General features: G+C 35.1%; 2 protein-coding genes across 2 annotated transcripts; one reads left to right on the top strand and one right to left on the bottom strand.

Annotated features, from left to right (window-relative positions):
- Positions 1–7,016: 7,016 nt before the first annotated feature.
- On the top strand, positions 7,017–11,024 carry LOC131617386 (uncharacterized). Its single transcript, XM_058888684.1, has 4 exons — positions 7,017–8,534; positions 8,620–9,383; positions 9,457–9,975; positions 10,071–11,024. Exons 1-4 carry the CDS (start codon positions 7,331–7,333, stop codon positions 10,569–10,571), a joined length of 2,988 nt encoding a protein of 995 aa, XP_058744667.1. The 5' UTR covers positions 7,017–7,330; the 3' UTR covers positions 10,572–11,024.
- Positions 11,025–12,406: 1,382 nt separating this feature from the next.
- On the bottom strand, positions 12,407–14,784 carry LOC131620717 (transcription factor DIVARICATA-like). Its single transcript, XM_058891868.1, has 2 exons — positions 13,782–14,784; positions 12,407–13,360 (listed from the first exon to the last, which is right to left on the bottom strand). The coding sequence occupies exons 1-2, from the start codon at positions 14,198–14,200 to the stop codon at positions 12,871–12,873; spliced, it is 909 nt and encodes a 302-aa protein (XP_058747851.1). The 5' UTR covers positions 14,201–14,784; the 3' UTR covers positions 12,407–12,870.
- Between the last annotated feature and the right edge of the window lie 6,912 nt (positions 14,785–21,696).

Here is a 21,696-nt window from a genome sequence, read left to right as displayed (position 1 = left end):
AAGAATGTGTTTATTCTTTTCTTGTCCATATCTTTGTTTACTTTTTGTTCATTCAAACCCGAGCTCGAAACCGTAGAAACTGTTGAATGGCATCTTCCATCTCTGTGGACGATAAATCCCGGATCAATATTTCCAAATCTTTTCTTTTGTTGCTTGCCCTATACTGCATTCAACAATGGCACACCTTTAGTTGCAATTATTGATACTGGAGCAACTCACTCTTTTATTTCTTTAGATTGTGCTATGAGGTTGAATCTTGAGATATCTGATATAAATGGAAGTATGGTTATTGACACTCCTGCGTCGGGTTCAGTAACTACTTTGTCTGCATGCTTGAATTGTCCGGTTGACATTTTTGGTAGAGAATTCGGGATGGACTTAGTGTGCCTTCCGTTGAAACAACTTGATGTAATCCTGGGAATGAACTGGTTGGAATTCAACCGTGTTCATATCAGTTGTTTTACGAAGACGGTAATTTTTCCTGAAGAGGTTAGTAATGATGATCTGGAAATGACAGCTAGACAAGTGAATGAAGCCATCGGAGATGGAGCAACAGTGTTTACATTGTTCGCATTGATGAATGTGAAGGAGAAAGTGGCGAGTGGCGAATTGCCTGTGGTGTGTGAGTTTCCAGAAGTCTTTCCAGAAGATGTGAATGAATTACCATCGGAAAGAGAAGTGGAGTTTTCTATTGAATTGGTTCCAGGAACTAGTCCAGTGTCGATGGCACCGTACCGTATGTCGCCGTCTGAATTGGCTGAACTGAAGAAACAGTTAGAGGAATTGCTTGAGAAGAAATTTATTCGTCCTAGTGTTTCTCCGTGGGGTGCGCTTGTGTTACTGGTAAAGAAGAAAGAGGATTCAATGAGGCTTTGTGTAGATTACAGACAATTGAATAAGGTCACTATCAAGAATCGGTATCCATTGCCGAGGATTGATGATTTGATGGATCAATTGGTTGGAGCATGTGTATTTAGTAAGATTGATCTGAGGTCTGGGTATCATCAGATACGTGTGAAAGATGACGATATTCAGAAGACTGCTTTTAGAACAAGGTATGGACATTATGAGTATTCTGTAATGCCGTTTGGGGTTACTAATGCACCTGGTGTTTTTATGGAATATATGAACAGGATCTTTCATCCTTATCTCAATAAGTTCGTGGTGGTATTTATAGATGATATCCTGATATATTCTAAGAATGAGGAAAAACATGCGGAACATCTCAGAATTGTGTTAGAGCTGTTGAAAGAGAAGCAACTTTTTGCCAAACTGTCGAAGTGTGAATTCTGGTTAGAGAAAGTCAGTTTTCTTGGACATGTGATTTCTAAGGATGGTATTGCTGTGGATCCTACAAAGATAGAAGTTGTGTCCCAGTGGGAAGCTCCGAAGTCAGTATCAGAGATTCGTAGTTTTCTTGGTCTCGCAGGTTATTACAGAAAGTTCATTGAAGGATTTTCAAAGTTAGCATTACCGTTAACTAAACTGACCAGGAAGGGACAAGCCTTTATATGGGATGCCAAGTGTGAAGAAGGATTCCAAGAGTTGAAGAGGAGGTTGACTAGTGCTCCCATTTTGATTTTGCCGAATCCGACAGAATCATTTGTGATTTATTGTGACGCATCACTGATGGGTTTAGGTGGTGTATTGATGCAGAATCAACAAGTGGTCGCTTATGCGTCGAGACAACTCAAAGTGCATGAAAGGAATTATCCGACTCATGATTTGGAGTTGGCAGCTGTGGTGTTTGTTTTGAAGTTGTGGCGACACTATTTGTATGGTTCGAGATTTGAGGTATTCAGTGACCATAAAAGCCTGAAGTATCTCTTCGATCAGAAAGAGCTGAATATGAGACAGAGAAGGTGGTTAGAATTTCTGAAAGATTATGATTTTGGTTTGAATTACCATCCGGGTAAGGCAAACGTTGTTGCTGATGCATTGAGTAGGAAGACCTTGCATATGTCTAAGCTAATGGTGAAGGAATTGGACTTGATTGAACAATTCAGAGACTTGAGTTTAGTGTGCGAAAGTACTCCTACTAGTGTTAAATTGGGTATGCTGAAGTTGACGAGCGGTATTCTCGAAGAAATCAGAGAAGGTCAGAAAGCTGATGTTGGATTGACTGATAAGTTGACTTTGATTAACCAAGGCAAGAGTGGTGAATTCAGAGTGGATGAGAATGGTATACTAAAGTTTGGTGACAGAGTTTGTGTTCCTGATGTTGATGAACTCCGAAAACGCATTTTGGAAGAAGGACACCGTAGTGGGTTGAGTATTCATCCTGGTGCTACCAAGATGTATCATGACTTGAAAAATTTGTTTTGGTGGCCGGGAATGAAGAAGGAAATTGCTGAGTTTGTGTACTCTTGTTTGACTTGCCAGAAGTCAAAGATTGAGCATCAGAAACCATCTGGGTTGATGCAACCGATGTTTATTCCCGAGTGGAAGTGGGATATCATATCAATGGATTTTGTTCCGGGTTTGCCGAGAACTATCAGAAATTGTGAAGCTATCTGGGTCGTGGTAGACAGGTTGACGAAGTCTGCACATTTTATACCGGTGAGAATGGATTATCCGATGGAGAAGCTAGCTCAGTTGTATATTGAGAAGATAGTTAGTCTTCATGGTATTCCTTCAAGTATCGTGTCAGACAGAGATCCGAGGTTTACGTCTAAGTTCTGGGAAGGTTTGCAGAAAGCTTTGGGTACTAAGCTGAGACTAAGTTCTGCTTATCATCCGCAGACTGATGGACAGACTGAGAGGACGATTCAGTCGTTAGAAGATTTGTTGCGTGCTTGTGTGTTGGAAAAAGGTGGTACTTGGGATAATTATCTGCCTTTGATTGAGTTTACCTACAACAACAGTTTTCATTCGAGTATCGGTATGACTCCGTTTGAGGCTTTGTATGGTAGGAGATGTAGGACGCCGTTGTGTTGGTACGAATCTGGTGAGAGTGCTGTGATTGGTCCAGAAATTGTACAACAGACTACAGAGAAGATTAAAATGATTCAAGAGAAGATGAAGGCTTCTTAGAGTCGTCAGAAGAGTTATCATGACAAGAGGAGTAAAACACTTGAGTTTCAAGAGGGAGATCATGTGTTTATGAGAGTTACTCCTATGACAGGGATTGGTCGGGCATTGAAGTCGAAGAAGTTGACTCCGCGTTTTATTGGACCATTCCAAATTTCTGAAAGAGTGGGGGAAGTGGCTTATCGTATCGCTTTACCGCCGATGCTTGCGAATTTGCATGATGTATTTCATGTGTCCCAGTTGAGGAAATACATTTCAGATCCGTCCCATGTGATCCAAATAGATGATGTTCAGGTGAAAGATAACTTGACGGTTGGGACTTTACCTGTGAGGATCGAGGATCGAAGGCTGAAGCAATTGCGTGGTAAGGAAATAGCTTTAGTCAGAGTAGCTTGGGGAGGACCGGCTGAAGGAAATGTTACCTGGGAGCTAGAGAGTCAGATGAAGGATTCTTATCCAGAGCTCTTTACCTAAGCTATGTTTTCGAGGACGAAAACTCTTTTAGTGGGGGAGAGTTGTAACACCCGTATAATTTTATTATTAATTTAAATTGGATATTTAATTAATAATTAGAATTATTAAGAATTTTGGTGGAAATAATAGAAATAATGGTTTATGGCACTTGAGCCATGTGTGAGATTAGTAAGAAGAGGGGGTGTGGTGTAGTAAAGCCCTTACTAATTTAATATTATTTTTCATAAAATAATCAGAATTGGGAATTGGGGAAAGAAAGAAAGAACGTGAAAGAACAGAATTGGGAACAAGGAACATGAAGGAGAACTGTAGAGGGAGAGACCAAGAACCAAGACTTTATCTGAGGTAAGGGGAGACTCTCCGTTTAATCTCTTTTATCGTATTATAGGTGATAGTATGGATTAGGAGTATGATTGGATCCATTGATTCTATATTCTGAATTTTCATCTGTGTTCATCATTGAATTTTGGACTGTTAATCCCTAATAACTAATAGATTTAGGGAATGATGAATGAAATTGATTATGGAATTATATACTGTGGTTGTGGATGAATTCGTATGCTGTTTAGATGTGAATTTTCTGGTTTTTAGACTCAAAATCGTGGACTGGTATGAGTAGAAACGAGTGGATTTTGGACTGTTACGAAGTTGCAGGTGCTGGGCATTTTCTGGTGTTTCGCGTATGAAACAGTGCCATACGCGTATGGGATGAGGTCATACGCGTATGGGGGACACTCCCAAGAGGCTAAACGCGGATGATACGCAGCTGCCCTGTCCCAAACACCCTGTGCTGGTGATTTGCGTACGAAGAGCGTATGAGGATGCTCATACGCGTATGGAAATTTTGAAAGAGGAAAATTATTCTGGTGATACGCGTATGGCAAGACTGATACGCGTATGAGGTTGCTTTTGGGCAAAATCTGGTCTGTTGAAATGCGTATGATACACGTATGGAACATAGTGATACGCGTATAGATGCGTATGGGCATTATGATACGCGTATGGTCGCTGTGAGTGCAAAGTCCTGTGTTGTGATTTTTCTGGAAAGTTTAATGACGCATAACTTTCGATCTGTAGGCCTATTTTGTGTGCCGTCTGAGGATGAGTGAACCTTATAGTGTGATAGTTTGGTTTACTGATGGTTTAATTGTATTTGAATGATGTGAATGTATATATGAACATGCTTAATAATGATGATGATGATGAAATGAGTATAGATGATGCTACTCATAGTATGATGATGAAAGTATGTTATATATATGTTACATGCATTCATAAACATTGATGAGGACTGAATCCTAGATGATGAGAGGATTTCAGTGAATGGCAGAATTCCCATTGTGTGGAATTTGTGCTGGCAGGGCCGTATCTGGATGATGATAGATCGGTCGGTGGATGATTTCCACTGGTGATGATTTGGTACCACATGCATAGTGTCAGTTTCATACATGTGCATGATTTGTTTATAGCATGATGATATATGTTATATGATGACTTGTCTGTTTATCTGTGGATGTGTGAATGATGTTTTGTCTGGATATGAAACAATTGGATGAATGATATAACTATGAAATGTTATTATTTATGATGCAATAACATTGGTTAACTGTGATGAGACTCACCCTTACTTGTTGTCATTTTTCAGATTGAGGATAGCGGCGTGACTTGGTGAGGATTAGCTCATAAGTCGGTTTTTGGTATTGTGTCGGTGTCATGCTCTGATAGATGTAACACTGGGAACGCTTTGTTTTTAAAGTTCTGATTTTAACTCTATTTGTATTTGTTTATGATGTTTGAAGTCTGATACATTATTGATGAATGTTGACTTGATGAATTAATTCCGCTGTGTAAACATGTTTTGCTTAATGAGTTATAATTACAGATGTTTTCAGTGGATGCATGATATGCACCGACGTGTGTTTTCTTCATTTTATGAATTATGACACCTCTTGCATGTTTACTCTGATTAATAATTATTTAATTGCCGCGGGTTATTAGAGGGGTGTTACATTTTCAACTTTGAGAAAGTTGGTTAGGATATTGTCAGCTTCTTTTTAAAGCATTTTTTTAACAAACCAATCGATTGGGGACCTTAAGCCAGTCAATTGTAAAGCTTTTTTGAACTACCCAATAGATTAAGACCTTGTGCAAATTGATTAGAAGATTTTTTTTAACTACCAAATCTATTTGAACCTTAAGCCAATCGATTGGAAGGAAAATTGATTACATTATCTACTATGACAGTGTCTTGATGACTATCAACGACTCCTTATCCAAGCATTCCAAATTGGGGCAAGATAATCAATTATTTAGGTTATCCAATCAATTGGGACCTTAAGTCAATCAACTGGGCCTTAAAATTTTCCATGGATCATTTCCGTTTTTGGTTATCTCATCTCCTATATAAAGGAGGGCCTGCTCCTCTTCATTTCGCATCAATTTTTCGAAGCTCTCTATTTTCTTTGGAATTTATCTCTTTATTTTTACTTCATCTTTTTATAAATATTTTCTTTCACTTAAGTTGTCTAGGTACTTTTGAGTGAAAAACTACTTGCGAGGAAGAAATTGTATTGGTGGTGTTGTTGTTATGAATCTCAAGAGTGCGATACTCTTGAAAAATTGAGTTTGATCTTAAAATCTTTGTTTGGTTCTTGAGATAAACCAATCTTAAAATCTTTGTTTGGTTCTTGAAATTTGTTAGAAAAATGTCTATTTGGTTAGTAAGATAAGCCTGTAAAACCTTTAAATTGTTTCGTTAGCTCAGTCTGGATAAAAGCTTTTATTTTTGTTGGGGATAAGTCTTTGGAAAATCTCAAGATCAAATTGTATTTAGGTTCGTGGGCATAATCTGTAAAAGGTCAAGTTTATATTCAAAATCTCCAGAAGATCTCTTGTGGACAGGAGTACTCCAACGTTCGACCGAATATGGATAAATCATTAGTACAATCTCCCTAAGCCATTATCTCTTTATTTCTGCAATTTACTTTTCTAATTTACTTTTCGTATTCCAATTTACTCTTTTCTTAAAAAGTACAAACATGATAAGTTGTGTAAGTAACCAAACCCTAAAATTAATCACAAATTTCAAATACCACAATTCACACCCTCTCGTGGTTGAAGTTACTTGTCCTAACACAAGCAATTTTGCATAACTCTTAAATGTGGAAGCATGCTCACCATAACAACTTTGTTATTAATGAGAGGAAGGAGGAATTAGGAGTAATGTATAGTATTTTTGGTGGTATATGTTTTCTTCAATAGTATATATATTATAGACAATCATGGTTAAATGGTGGTGTCTGACCTTATATAAGACATGCTTCCTCTAATTAAAAATGTTTTAACCAAAAAAACATATAAACTATTTTTTTCTTCTTAAATATATTCTGTCCCTTGTTTTGCGGTTATCAAAATGGATGAGAAACACATACCAAAATTTCTAAATTAAAAGTTCTTAAGAAATTGTCAGCCAACAGAAAAAGCTTCCCAAAAAAAGAAGAGATAAATTGCTATACTTCAATGGCTAACCATTGTTAGGGAAAATGTTGACTAGCTTATACTTTTTCAATTTTCCTTTATTGATCTTCTAGTTTGTTCATCACCTAGAACATCACTTCATTACATTTTCATATTCTACCTTCAATTATAGCTTCAAATCCATAGCCACATCTTTTAAATGTTTTTTCAATGGGGTTATGTAACAAAAATGTTAATCCCTTTTGATTATTACTATAATGATTATAATTACTTTTTTGAATTTGGCTATGGCTAATTAGCATACCCTCCATTTGAATATTCCATATTATAAGGTTGTCACATGTGATGAATGCATGAAATACATGCAACCACTACCTTAAAAAAACATTATAGTTTATTCATTGTATCTACATTCATAGAATCAAAAATGGGTTTGAATTCAAGGGACATGAAACTTCATTTCTTAAAAGTTCTTCATGTGTCAATTGAAAAAAGCTATGCTTTTATGAAAAAGCATCCAAGAATTTCAGGTGCTATGATAGTCTTCTTCATCATGTATATATTTCTTTCTTGTATATACAATTTGTTGGTTTTCTTGTCTCCATTTCTCGTGTTTACCGCAATTTTGGTTACACTCTTTTGGAGTTCGGAGCAAACACTTATAAAATGTGTTGAGAAAAAGGAAAAGGAAAAAAGGGTTGACGCGAAAAATCTACCTAATGTTTACACGAAAGATAGACGCGGAATGCTTTATAAGTATCCATCACAAAATGCAACGAGTAGGAGAAGAAATTTCACGGGGAAGAAATTGGATGTGTATGGTGATTTAGAACAAAAAGCTAAGAATTTATCAGCAGTGTTTCGAAACGAATTCACTAGAAAGAACACGGAAATTAGATCAGGAATAAGATATTTCGACAAAGAGATGGACCCTTATTTCGATTCTAAGTTTACATCAAAAAAAGTTGATGCTCCTCTAAAACAAACATTCCATACCCCCCAACCTTCAATGGTTGATCTTGTTACTTGTAACACAAGTTATTATGATTGTCAAGAGCCGAATACAGAAAAAACAGAAGACGAGAAAAAGGCAATAGAGGATAGTAATAGCGGTTACAATAAAGGTGTAGACCTTAAAGAGGATGATCAAAAAAAGCTAATGGATCTTGGGATTTGTGAGATGGAAAGAAACAAAAGGTTGGAGAGTCTTATAGCTAGAAGAAGGGCAAGAAAACAATTGAACTTGGAGATTGAGAATGGTTTAATTGATATTGAATCAATCTCACCAAGCCAAATTTCACCATTGCTTGTTGCAAGAATGGACCCTTTTGATTCTCCAAGATATTTTGAAGGTATAGAAATGCCAGGTTCCGCTCCGTCTGCTTTGAGAAGTCCATTTGATATTCCTTATGAACCTTTCGAGGAGAAACCGAATCTCAAAGGGGGTATTTTGGAACAAGAATTCCCAAGTGACATGCCATTAGAACCTAAACATGACCTTCTTCAACTTAGAGAGCATATACTACCAAGTTCAAGAGTTAGAAGGCTTTCAGGTGATAAACATTTTTCGATTTTTATATTTCTCCGCTTTGAGTAAATATATTTTATAAATAAATTGAATGTATATTGTTTATGAAGGTTCTGCAAATCATGATGGTCCAAAAAAGTTAAGCTTCTTTGAAGGATGTGAAAGTAAATTACAAGATCTCAATCCGTCAAATGAAGGAGAGGAAACCGCACACGAAGAAGAAGGAAAATGCAAAATTGATATGGTTGGCATGAAAAGTGAGGAAGTAGACAATAATGATCCAACAATAATAAATATCGAAGAAGTTATAGCTTCAGCTCCTAAGCCTCAAGACGAGTTTCTTGATTTTCCGTTATCTAGTACTAATGTTACTAATTTAAATGATTCTTTGTATGAATCTCTTGCAACTCCTGTCTTTAAGAGCAACGAAAACATGTTATTTACAAATGGACTAATTCGTCATGCGCCATCATGTTCCTTAGCTTCTGATTTACATGTTGAGTTTTCTGAAATTGGTTCGCCAACACTCACGGTCGATGAGAATCATGAAGATATGTGGGGTGCAAATGAAAGTTGTGATCATGATATTTTAGAGCCGAACAATTGGAGGGACATTGGTTCTTCATCTTTTTCTATACGAAACCTTGATGAAGAAAATGGAGGTGAATTGAGTTTTAGGTCTCCGAGATCTGATACACGTGATGATACTCCAACTTATGAAATGCGTAGGGATCATAACATCTTTGGTAATGCGAGACAAATGGGTGTATCGCAATATTCTTCGGACGTGTTAGCGCGTTGGAAGAGGTTGATGAGGTTGATGGATACCCGTGTTAATCAGTCACCGCATGAAATGCTTTCGGACGAACTAGAGGTGAGTCATTTTGATGAAATTTTATGAATTCATATTTGAAAATTGCGATTATGACGATAAAAATTTCTTACAGGAATTTAACGAGACAGATAACTTTATAAGCAAGGAACAAATTAGCAATTATGTGAATGACTCAGAAGCCACTGAGCAAGACAATACAAATGCCTTAAGGAGCAATGAAGAGCTTGGTGCATCGCTTACGCGACAAGAAGCACCTGATGACTTGATAAACAAGGAACAAATTAGAAATGAAGTGAATGACTCAGAAGCCAATAAGCAAGCCAATACAAATGACTTAAGAAGCAATGAAGAGCCTGGTGCATCGGTTATGCGACAAGAAGCACCTGATGAAATCTCAACTATCACAAGTTCATCATCGTCGTCATCATCCCCAACGTCTGTATTGCATGCACCACAAACGACGGTAGCAGATCAAGAGATACACGCAGGTGTTCAACAATCTGATTTGGAGAATGTGACAGAAGAAACAGTAAATGGCGAAGGTTCACTTGATTCAATGTCTCGAAATATTCAGCTTTCCGTGGACTATTCAAATGTCGAATCACATAACCGTGACTTGGATAATTCTCAGGTGTGAGCTGTGGTAGATTTTTGGTTTTTTTTTATCTATTTTAGTTGCTTAGCCATTTCACTTATAGAGAATATTTTTCCTGTGGAATTGAATAGGTGCAATTGATTTCTCCAATGGTAGAGTCATCCTCAGAAATTTACATAGAGAATGAAGGAAAATCTCAGGAATCATTGACAGAAGAGGCTAGCATGAAACCGTTTATCAGTTTTGAAACAGTAGTCACAAATTTTGGCGAAGATTTTGAAGGAAAACGCGATGGCTTGAATGAAAATGAGGCCGAAAATCATAGCTCGAAAGAAGAGAACTATATGCAAAGTGAGCCAAATCAAGTGGTTAACAATCATATAGAAAATGAAGAGTTGGACAAAGGTGACGACATCGCTAACGATTCTTCACTACCAATGGCCACTGAAGAAACCATTAATGATGGTGAGACATTAAGAGAATCTAGTATGATGAACAATCACGAAGCGACTGAGCAAGAATCGGACAAAAATAATGAAACCGTGGTTTTATCTGAACCCGCAAGAGAAACTGATAAGGTTAGCAATATACAAGACATGAATGATCCTTACGAGAGTACTTCCGCCGTTTGAGGATGTAACATAAACTACCTAGCACAGACACCTCATATTAAAGCGTGTCTGGTGTCAGACACCAACACATGTGGTTACATTTAATATCACATTTCTATTTTCTTAAAATATTACAGGTGCCTACGTGTCAGTACCAATGTCGTGTTTAGCCTGTATCAGCATTAGATAAATTCCTTCCTCAGATTAGAGATTGAGAAAAGTGAGAAATTACCAAATTGAGAAGACTGAACTCAAAGATAGATGCACTAATCAAATTTTTGTACATAGTTCCATAGATGTTCATAATTGTATTGTATTAGTCACACTGCACATATGTACTCTATAATATTCACAATGTAGGAAGTAAGAAAAGTAGAAGTTCCTTTGTATCTCTTATAGCCATATGTTACTTTATATATGTATATTCCTTTGATTAAAGGTTTAAAAGAATGTATATGCCATCTTTTTACCATTTACCGGACACTTTACTGCCATTACTTTCTACTCATACCTTCCAATTGATCTTCTTAATCTTTCATTCGTTCAAATCTGTTTCATTTTTCAACAATGGCCGAAGCGTTCAAATCTCTTGTTCAAAATAATTTTACAACAACTTACAGGATGTTAGTTTTGATTATCCCGCTTTTCAATCAATCATAGAGGGTGTCTTCAAGAATATTGAATCCTTGCGAGCACTGTTTGGTATAAAATTTTATGGCAGTCACACATTTATTGCTAGTCGCTTCCCAAAAAATAGCTCTTTGCAGGCATTACACATATACACTTCAATGTTAAATTCAGTTGAGTGTTTTAGTTGGCATTTTTGTTATTCACTTATTCTGGTTTGTTAGTTCCTCCAACATCCTGAAATTTCGACAAAATTTCATCTATTACTAACCTTTTTTTCCATTGTATAATACGCCGTGATTGAGTATCAATTGTAGGCTGAACATGTACTAAATATGTATATAGTGACCAGAACCAGATCACAATTGGTAACCTGTTGGTTGTTATCTTTATGCTTCTTTGGTAGAGTTTATGTCAATTCTTGCACAAGCACACAAAGCATATAGGACAACACAAAGATAACAATGAAACTGGTCTAGGATGATTATTGGGGCCCAGACGCACGACATGCTCGAGGTTCAGACCCTTTAGCTCATTAGTCTCGACTCGGGGCAACTGTTCTGATACAATTCACAGATAATTATGATGAACTTTTTAGGGTCTTCTTGACTTTGAAATAAACTTAAGTGTTGGATGGAAATAAGAAAAAAGTGGCCAATATACTTTTTGATGCAACTTGCAAAACAACACTTTGCTTTTTGAAAAAGTTAGTAGTTAGTGTTGTCCTATAAAGTAGGGAAGCTAGTTGCAGGTCCATTAGGATCATATCAGCCATGCATTCATCACTCCACAGCCACAGGTAAAATCACAAAACACTGTGTCTGTGATACTTAATTTGGACTAATGTGTCTATCTAATCACTCTTGAATCTCACTTTGTACCATAATATTATTATTATTATATCTTAATAATATGATTAGTAATTGGATTAGAAGGAATATCCTCTTTGAGATTTGCTTAGAGAACAAGATCTCATGCATTCTCAATGATTAATTGACAAAGAAAGTAGGAAAACGACTTGTTTTACTTGGAATAAAGGAATAGGACTTGAAGTACAAGTCCATATCAAATTATGCTTTCTCAAATAATAATTTGCTTGGAATAATACCACTAATAGTACCTTCCACTCACATGCATGCTTTGCAAGAATTCAAATTTTGAAGATTTTGTATTAAGTTGAAATTCCATTATAAACTTCATTTGAAATCAATTATTCTTAGATATTATAAAAATCCAAAAATCAACATATTAGGGACTTATTAGCATTGAGGCTTTCTCCTTTCATGAGGTTTTATTTGTTACATAGAAACAAATTTGTAACTTCCTTCAATTTGATATGCCGAGAATTAACCAAAACTCTAACGTAAGATGTTATAGAGTGTTTTTTTGCATTGACTCAAGTCCGATATTGTCTCCACCGAACTATATAAATCTTACGTCATGACCTATCAAGCAAGATATGTGTTATTCTCGGCTTCTAACTCACCTCAATTATTATACTGACTTGCGTGTTAAAATGCATGCAGGTGCAACTCCAAATGATTCACCACCTTCCGCGAAACCTTTCCTCTCTCAATCCACTGTCATTTTCAGATCTTGTCTTTCTTGCATAAGATATTCACATAGACCTTGGGAAAACTCATAGACACTCTAAGCACTTTTGAGTTTAATAACTCACTACAATGATCCTTCTTTATGCATGTGAATAATGTTGAGATGGATGTTGCATTTGGAAAACCATGTTATGTGGATAAGAAGACTCATGAACGAAACCCTCTTCCATTTTGATCTCATAGGAGTTAACACCATGAGGAGGCATGAAGACTTGTTCAAGAGCTGGATTGAAAACCATTGCATTTTGCTGATCATTCCTCCAAAGAAAATTTGTACTAGAACTTGATTGCTGTTGATGTTGTTGGTGGGAGAGTAACATGGAACTCTGCGGCGAAGTGGACCTATCGTTGGTGTCTTCCGAAGAACAAGATCCAATTTTTTCGCTGAGATTAACCGTTGTTATGTCATGAATGCTAGCCCTTCTCTTGTCTTTGCCTCCTGAAAGTTGTCTTATGAAATACTTCTGAGCATGGCTTGCCACTTGAGTTGGAGTCCTAGTGACAACGAAATTGCGCGAAATATTTCTCCAATCACCCTTGCCATATTTCTTTAGACCAAGTAGAAATAATCTGCAGGAAAATTCAGAAGAAGTTTGAAATCCAAAACAAAATTCATCTTACTTAACCAAAAGGTATAACCTAGGCGCGGCTCAAAATATAAGATGGCATCAGAACCTATTCTAAGATGGCATTTCAAGATTTTGGTCTAACTCGACCCGATAAAACTAGCTTTCATCATAACCTATTCTAACTCAAGATGGTATACGAGTATTTTTGTCTAACTCAACCCTACGAAATCAGTCTGTATCATAACCTATACCAAAGTAAGACGGTATCAGATAAATTTGATGTAACTCTACTCTACAAAACCAACTCGTAAACTCAACTGGTTTGAACTAATGATTAAACAAGATAAAGAACCGAAGTTCAAAAACATTAACGAAGGCGAAAAATATTAATATTCATGCATATAAAAAAGGCGAAAATTTACTTGTGTTCTTCTTCAGTCCATGGCACACCTTTCTTCCTTTCATGCTCAGAACCTCTAACTAAAGAAGATCTCTTTCCATTTCCTTTCGAAACATCATAACCCGAACTACTCACCCAATCTAAGGTAAAAGGTGAAGTAGGAGTACTATAACCAGGAACTGGTATCAAACCAGCTTCTATGTTACAAACATCATCCTCCAATTCCTTGTACTGTTTCATAACATCACCAGCTGTTTTCCCGGGTATCATTTCCGCGACTTTATGCCACCGATCTGGAGTATCTTTGTCGTAAATTGCAAGAGCATTTTCGAATAGCTTGTTCTCTTCATGAGTCCAGTTTGTGGTTCTGGTTTCTTCCATGCACCAATTGGAATTTGGAGTGTATGATGTAGGAGTCAGGATTTCCATTTCCCACTTCATCTAATCAAAATCAAATTTAAGCCAATTCAACTTTTTAATGGTTCTAGGCCAAAGAAATTCACCAAAACACTGAAACTTTATGGGAAAAACAGAGGAAAACAGAGTAAAACAGAGGAAAACAGAGGAAAACAGAGTGAGATAGAGCAGAGAAGAAAAAATGATAGCAAATTTTGACAAGAATAATATGAAGGATAAATCAATCACAAGAATAATTTGAAGGGAATCAGAATCACTTTTTTATGATTGAGAAAACTCTTAAATCTTGAAGAATCTAGAGAAAACCCACTTGATAAAAAATGAGAGAAAATTCTTCAAATTTAGAACCACTTGTAAGATCTCAAACCAATGAACAACACTTTAGATATTGAAATTGGACTGAGAAAAATAGCAATAAGGCAGAAAGTAAAAAGCTTTAAACTGCTTATGATTTTAAGGACAGAATATAAAAAATGACTTTTTTTAGTAAGGAAAACGATTTTTTCTTTTCTGCAACTTAAGAGCTTAGCCCAATTGGGAAAGCAGTTAGAAGCAAAGAGAAGAATGGAAGAGATAAGGCAAACACAATGAATGTGAGAAACCAATTAAGAAACAACAGAGAGAGTCAATAATTTATGTAGCAGGAAACTTGTACATAAAAATAAAATAAAAAACTTTTATTATTTTTTTTTAAAATCTTTCTGTCCGGCTTGCAACCGACTAATTCAAATGGACCAATCTCACTGTATACTAGCAGGGTTCCATTTAAAGGTAGAGCGACCTTGAGATAAGCAAACTCTTATTATTAAAATGAAAAAAAATCTATAAATCAACAGAAGTCCGATATTATAAACATTATAACTAGAATTCAAATTCTGATACTCATAGATTGACATGTGAGTTTTTCGAGTTGTTATTAGCTTTTTCTTCTGTTTACATTTAAAATTTTAACATCGAACAATATATGATCTGAACACGTTCATATCATATCTGTGGAGGCAATCATCACCCTACAAATTAGTTTTATAGAAATAAGTTATTCTCAATAATATTTTTTAATATGATATTTGAGTTTGGCTTAAGATTCGTTCGGATATTTGATATCAGATTTTCACTATTGAATTATTTCAGATATCCAATCCTAAAATTTTTATTAAAAGTCTCGTATTAAATAAAATATAATTTAAATATATACTTATAAGTGGAAAAATTCTTAATCAATCTACAATCAATTTTACAGAGAAAAAGAAAACTTGTTTTTTCCTTTTATCTAACTTAGCAAATAAAAAAGAAAAAAACAAAAATACCAACTCAGCAACACCCAAGAAAAAAGGTTAAGATCTTCAAATAGAAAAGAGCCAATAATATGCAAGTAATTAGTTTATCAGAAATGAATTTTTGATAGCTATTAAAAAAAATGAAAGTGATGAAGCTGGTGAGGTATGATTGGATATGATGTATTTGTGGGCACACCTTACAATTATTAATATAAAAAAATCTTTATTATATAATAAAACAGACAGTCTCGATTTTATGCATTTTTTTCATAAATAAAATAAAATAAAATACTTGCCAATGTGACTTTCAATGGTTTATTTATTAATTTGATGATTTTTTTTTATATGATTTTTTTCTCCAATTTTTTGGTTGTTGGAGTTGTCAAAGAGAAACAAACGAAGATTGGCAGCTCATCATGAATGATGGAAGCTCACCTGCTACGCACTATTAGATTCACCTAAGAGTGTGTTTTCATTTCTTATAGCATGCATCCAAGCATGTGAGTCAAATGTTTAATTTCTTTTCAATAGAAAATTTTTTAATTTAATTATTTTTTGTTAATTTTATGCATGCTATTGTAGATTTGATTTGGGTGAATAAGACTTGCTAAGTAGAATCGGTGACACTATTGTGTTTGAAAATTGAGTTCACCATCAAACCACCATTGATGTTTCAAATATATGAAGGTATGAAATTTGACTTGGTGGAGTAACATACTTATGTTAGAGTATTACCAAGATCATGGTTTCATCAAAATTCTTGTTAAGATTGATAAAAAAAATGGAGTCAACTAAAATATAATTTAAATTTTGATTAGGTACTTAATTTATTGAATGATGAGTTTAATTTATTGAATGATGAATCAAATGAGTTGGATTTGAAGTATATATAAAGTTTGATTTATTTGGTGATGCAATCAACAAATACTAGAATCTATTTGATAGAAGAAAGTAATTAATATTATTATAATAAAAGATAATTATGACAACTTCTCTCAAGAGTGTTTAAATACACCCAAAAAAATCTTAATGGATTTAAAGAGATTCTAACGAACTTTTCATACAAAACCTGAAGAACCTGACCCTGTGTTCTCTTATTACTATTATTATTATTTCAACTTTATTATATTTTTATGATTTTTATTATTATTAAAGTTATTATTATTAATATGAATATTTAAAAATAATTTCATCATTTAGAATTAGTAGAGAGAAACAAAGGAGAGAAATAAAGAATGAAAGAAATAAAGAGAAAAATGAGTGAGATAAAAATCAAATTTTAAGGAGAGAGAATAGGAGAATATAGAGAAAAGAAAGGGAAAGAGATAAAAAGATGGAATCACGAGAGAAAGACGTATTTTTCTAAGAAAAACCCTGGCCACTCTCTTCTTCTCCAGAGAAACCAATTCACTAAGGAGGTCGCAGTAGAGATTGTGAAAGGAAGAGTTATTGTCCTTGTTGAGAGCAACACGGAGAAATTTCTACAATAACAATGTAACGGGAAAATTATTCTATAACATTGATATTTTTGCGTTTAGGGTAGTGGGATTTCCCTTGAACCCCTAATTCATCCTAATTCTTATGAGAATTATCCTACGAGATGATTATTCAGAAACTCTAGGTTATGAATCTCTCTCATCATCATCATCATCTAATTTTCTCTTTAATTAAGGTTTTAACCTAAGGTAGGGTTCTTAGGCTTTAATTGGATTTGAACCTATAATTATTGCATATTGGGTAAAATTCTTGAAAATTTCGTGTTTGATTCTATGAACTTCATTCTTGCCATGAATGTGTGTGAAATTATACTTGCATGTATTATTTTAAAATGTCTCCAGCTTTATCTTATGTTAGGACATGATTCCATGGGGTTAGGGTTGAAAATAATGGGAATTTGAGTGATTTTTGGTTTAGAACAAGGATGTAACCGATTACATTGTGTCTGTAACCGGTTACCACCTGTCGCACCCCAATTTTTGACCTGCATATTTCATTCATTTTATAGTATCGCATTCATTTCTCATCTGCATTATATCGTCGCATCGTCGCATATTTGAAAATTAGACTTTTATTAAAGTCAACAAAAATAGTTTTCGTTTCGATTCTTTGCATATTTTTACTCGAATTACTTCTGTTTTCCGAGTTTTTACTTTTAGATTTCATAGACTTTAGTTTTTTTATTTATTACTATCTTTTTCTTTTTTTTAATAAAAAAATATATCAATTTGTGTTTTAATAAATTAGTTTAATTTGGTCATTTAGTTAGTTGTTATTATTATTTTATTTATGTTTTTATATAAAAATGTTTGTTTTAACTTCTAATTTGATTTTAATTTTCTTGTTTATTAGAATTAATGTTGTTTTTATTTTATTTTTTGAAAGATATTTCAGTTTTTACAAAAATGGAATGAGTTATTTTTTGATGAAGCCCAAGTAACATGTTTGGCCCACTTCTTTTGCTTTCATAAGAATAAAACAAAAAATAAAAAAAGTTGATCTTTTTTTCTCCTCTCTATCCCGTCTGCTACTCTGCAATAGCCATGCCAAACACTACAAATCAAAATGCTGCCACCACAGTCCAAAATTTTGCTCTGCTTCACCACCAAAGACCTGCACCATTGCCGTCCAATATACTCCAAAATTTTCACCAATTTTGTTCATGACAAACCTGCACAAAAAAAGCATTGAGTCAGTTACCTACATATGTTCAAATCCTCACTTAATTTTCCCCCCAAAATGACATGAGTTTGGCTATAAAATAGAGAAGAAAAAACGTTACCAGGGGGAGATCAAAAGAAAACTCTAACAAAAAAACTATGCAAGAAACCTGAAACTCTTCCTCCAAATTTCTATACAAACTGCACAGCTTCATTTCTCCATTGCAACTTATCTTCATTGTAAAAAACTCATCCATTGCTCAGCCTGCATCTTCATACAGCGAAACACAAACCTAAGCCAAACTTCATCAAACTTCCATAAACCTTCAGATTTCAATCATTCACTTCATACACAAAAACCTCCATTCATAATCCACAGAACCCTCAAACTCACCTTCAGACCTTTGTCCACGCACCTTCATTACACCTCACCAACAATCGACCTCCCTCATAACAACTCGGCAGCCACCATAAAGTCTCCTCAACACATTCATCCCCCACACTAACATTCATTCACCCTTCGACTTCAACGACAATCACCGAGACAAATTGCAACAACTCTGTTCTTCAGAATCGTTTCGATCTCCATCATATCCTTATTCAGAAACGCATACACGGAAGCAGAGGAGGATTCAATTTCATTACCTACTAGTGCCGTGGGATTCATCGCCTCCGAGAACATTCGGAGTTGGTTCGTTTTCTTTTCTGAATCTGTTCTTCATGCTTGCTTGATATAATCCTTGTTTCCTTGCTTGCTTGAATCGATTTCACCATGTTGTAGAAACTCAAGTGTAACTAATTGTTGTACGTTTCTGATTCTGTTGATTGAACTTATTGTTGATTTGCGTATGCTCTTCTTGCGATGGATTTGTTTATTTATGTGTTAATTGTTGCGATTTGTGAGGATAAAGAGCAGAGTTATGTTTTTTTTAGAGTGAGATCGAGATAGAGATTGACCGAGAGAGAATCGAAAGAGGTGAGAACTCTTTGTCTTGCTCTTTCAAATTTTCTTTTATGAAATCGTGAACAGAGAGAGAAGAGAGAGTTGAATCGAGGAAGCGAGAGAGGGCTGAGATTTTTCTTTTCCTGAAAAAGCATGTTAGAAACGAAGAGAGGCGTTTTTGCCTCTAGGGTTTTCTAACCCTATTGTCCAAAAACGTGGTGAGGGTTATGGAACTGGATCGAACCGGTCCGACCCAAGCTTCTTTTTTATTTTTAATTTTATTTTGGATCCAAATGGGCCAGCGCCCCTATTTAACCTCTGCACCTCCCATTATTTTTATGGCCCATCCGTATTATGGCTTTATTTGAGTTTTCTTTAATAGTTGTTTTATTATTCTTAGTTGTTGATTGTTATAATAAAAAAAAAATACAAAAACATGCCTCTAATTTAGATTTTATTTTCTTATTAAAAATTCAAAAAATATTTAATTGCCATTAGATTTTATTCTTATTATTATTAAAATTCCAAAAAATATTAGATTAATCTTCCGAATCCAAAAAATAAATAAACCTTGGTCCAATGCCAAGTCGTTACAATAAATTTCTCGATCCAATGTCGAGTTTCTTTTCAAAATACTTTCTTTAATTAAATCGAAAGATCTTGTGACAAGGGGTGAACACCTCTTGAATACCCTGATCTTTTGAAACTAAAACACACTAATCAAACCGAAAGATCTTGTGACAAGAAGTGCACACCTCTTGAATACCTTGATCTTTTGAATCAATAACACGTTTATTAAATCTAAGTGATTAAGTGACAAGGGGTGAACACCTCTTGAATACCTTGATCCTTTGAATCTAAAACACATTAATTAATCAAAGTGATCCTGTGACAAGAAGTGCACACCTCTTGAATACCTTGATCCTTTGAATCAAAATACATCAATCAAACCAAGAGATTGAGTGACAAGGGGTGTACACCTCTTGAATACCTTGATCTTTTGAATCTAAAACACTTAATCAAACCGAAAGATCCTGTGACAAGGGGTGAACACCTCTTGAATACCTTGATCTTTTGAATTAAAATACATTAATCAAACCGAAAGATCTTGTGACAAGAGGTGCACACCTCTTTAATACCTTGATCTTTTGAACCAAAATTAATTAACAAGGACAACAAGTGACAATGGGGCTCGCTCCTGTTCAATACCTTGGGTAAAGACGCGCTAGGTGAACACCTATGCTCAATCCTTTGCTAAATGTCCGTTTAAAACGCAACTTCAATTTCATTCAACCTTTTTGCCTTATGGCTTTTAAAACTCTTTTCATAAACGAGACACTTATTCAATTTTCAATACGAACATACTTCCACATGTGAAGATCGAACATCTTCCACTCGAATGCGATGATGGCCAAAATCATGTCTTATCTTGATTTAGTCATCCATTCTTGTAGTGATATCATATCCATGTGCGCGTAGTATTTCCATTTGAAAGCGATTGAGTACCTCTCGCTAAAATCAACCAACAAACTTTTCGTGGTTCCTAGCCCGAACTACGATTGCTCTGACTTTCCCATCGCACTAGGGAATACGTAGGCACAAGATACAAACGTCTTGGCGAGCATAATAATAAAAAATCTTTTCTTTTTTCTTCATAATAATAATAAAAACCCTAAAAAACTTTTCTTTCATCTTTTCTCGATTAATAAGCTAAAGAACACAAACATTACGCTAACACTCAAACACGAAACTAACTAAATGGGTCCCATCGAGTACGATGGAGGTGAGGGGTGCTAATACCTTCCCCTTGCTTAACCGACTCCCGAACCCTAATTTGGTTACGAATGACCATCTTATCCATTTCTTTTCTCTTTGTGGGTTTTATCGATATTTTCCCTTTCCTTCTTGGAATAAATAAAGTTCGGTGGCGACTCTGTTGTACTTCGAATGCGCGAAAGCGCGTCGAGTCACATTTTTACCGCTACAGAAAGTGGCGACTCTGCTGGGGACTATCCTAAGAGGGTCAACCCTAGTTTAGTTTGTTTTATGTTTGAGTGTTTGCTTTTGTTTGTTTATTCTTGCGTTTTTTATGCTTATGTTCCTTATATTTATTCTTGTATTATTTATGTTTCTTTACTCCTGTTTTACCGCTTTTATTTATTTCTGTATATACTCATTTGTGGGTATGGGAATGATATTTGAGTGAAGCTCTCAACCCGAGCTTTTGAAAAATAAGAGAAAAACATAAGTTAGGAGGTGGTTGTGTAGTGCTAGTCCCCAAGGTGAACACCTTGAATGGCTAATACGAGAACCCCACTTGGAGGAGACTTAGTCATGAAATTTGTCATAAGATGGTTCGCCCATCGCATGGCAGAAATCTGATTTCGTCGTTAACTCCAAGGACCTTTAGAACCCGTTCCTTCTGTAGAGGTTATGTTATATCCAAAAACTATAGAGCTAACCTTGTGAGGGGATTCTTGGGTAAAAGAACCTAGAACTGTCTTATTATAATAAGCTTTCCTCAGTAAGTCCTGTTATCCATTTACACTTATCATTTTAATTCAGTCTTTGTATAGCATCATGTTGCATTCCATATCATATGACATTGCATCATTCCTTAATGAAAAAATAAAAAAATTCATG

Source organism: Vicia villosa, linkage group LG7 (genome assembly GCF_029867415.1).
Source record: "Vicia villosa cultivar HV-30 ecotype Madison, WI linkage group LG7, Vvil1.0, whole genome shotgun sequence".
NCBI classification, from domain to species: Eukaryota; Viridiplantae; Streptophyta; class Magnoliopsida; order Fabales; family Fabaceae; genus Vicia; species Vicia villosa.
Note: the sequence above shows the minus strand (reverse complement) of the source record. Positions and strands in the feature narration are given on the sequence as shown.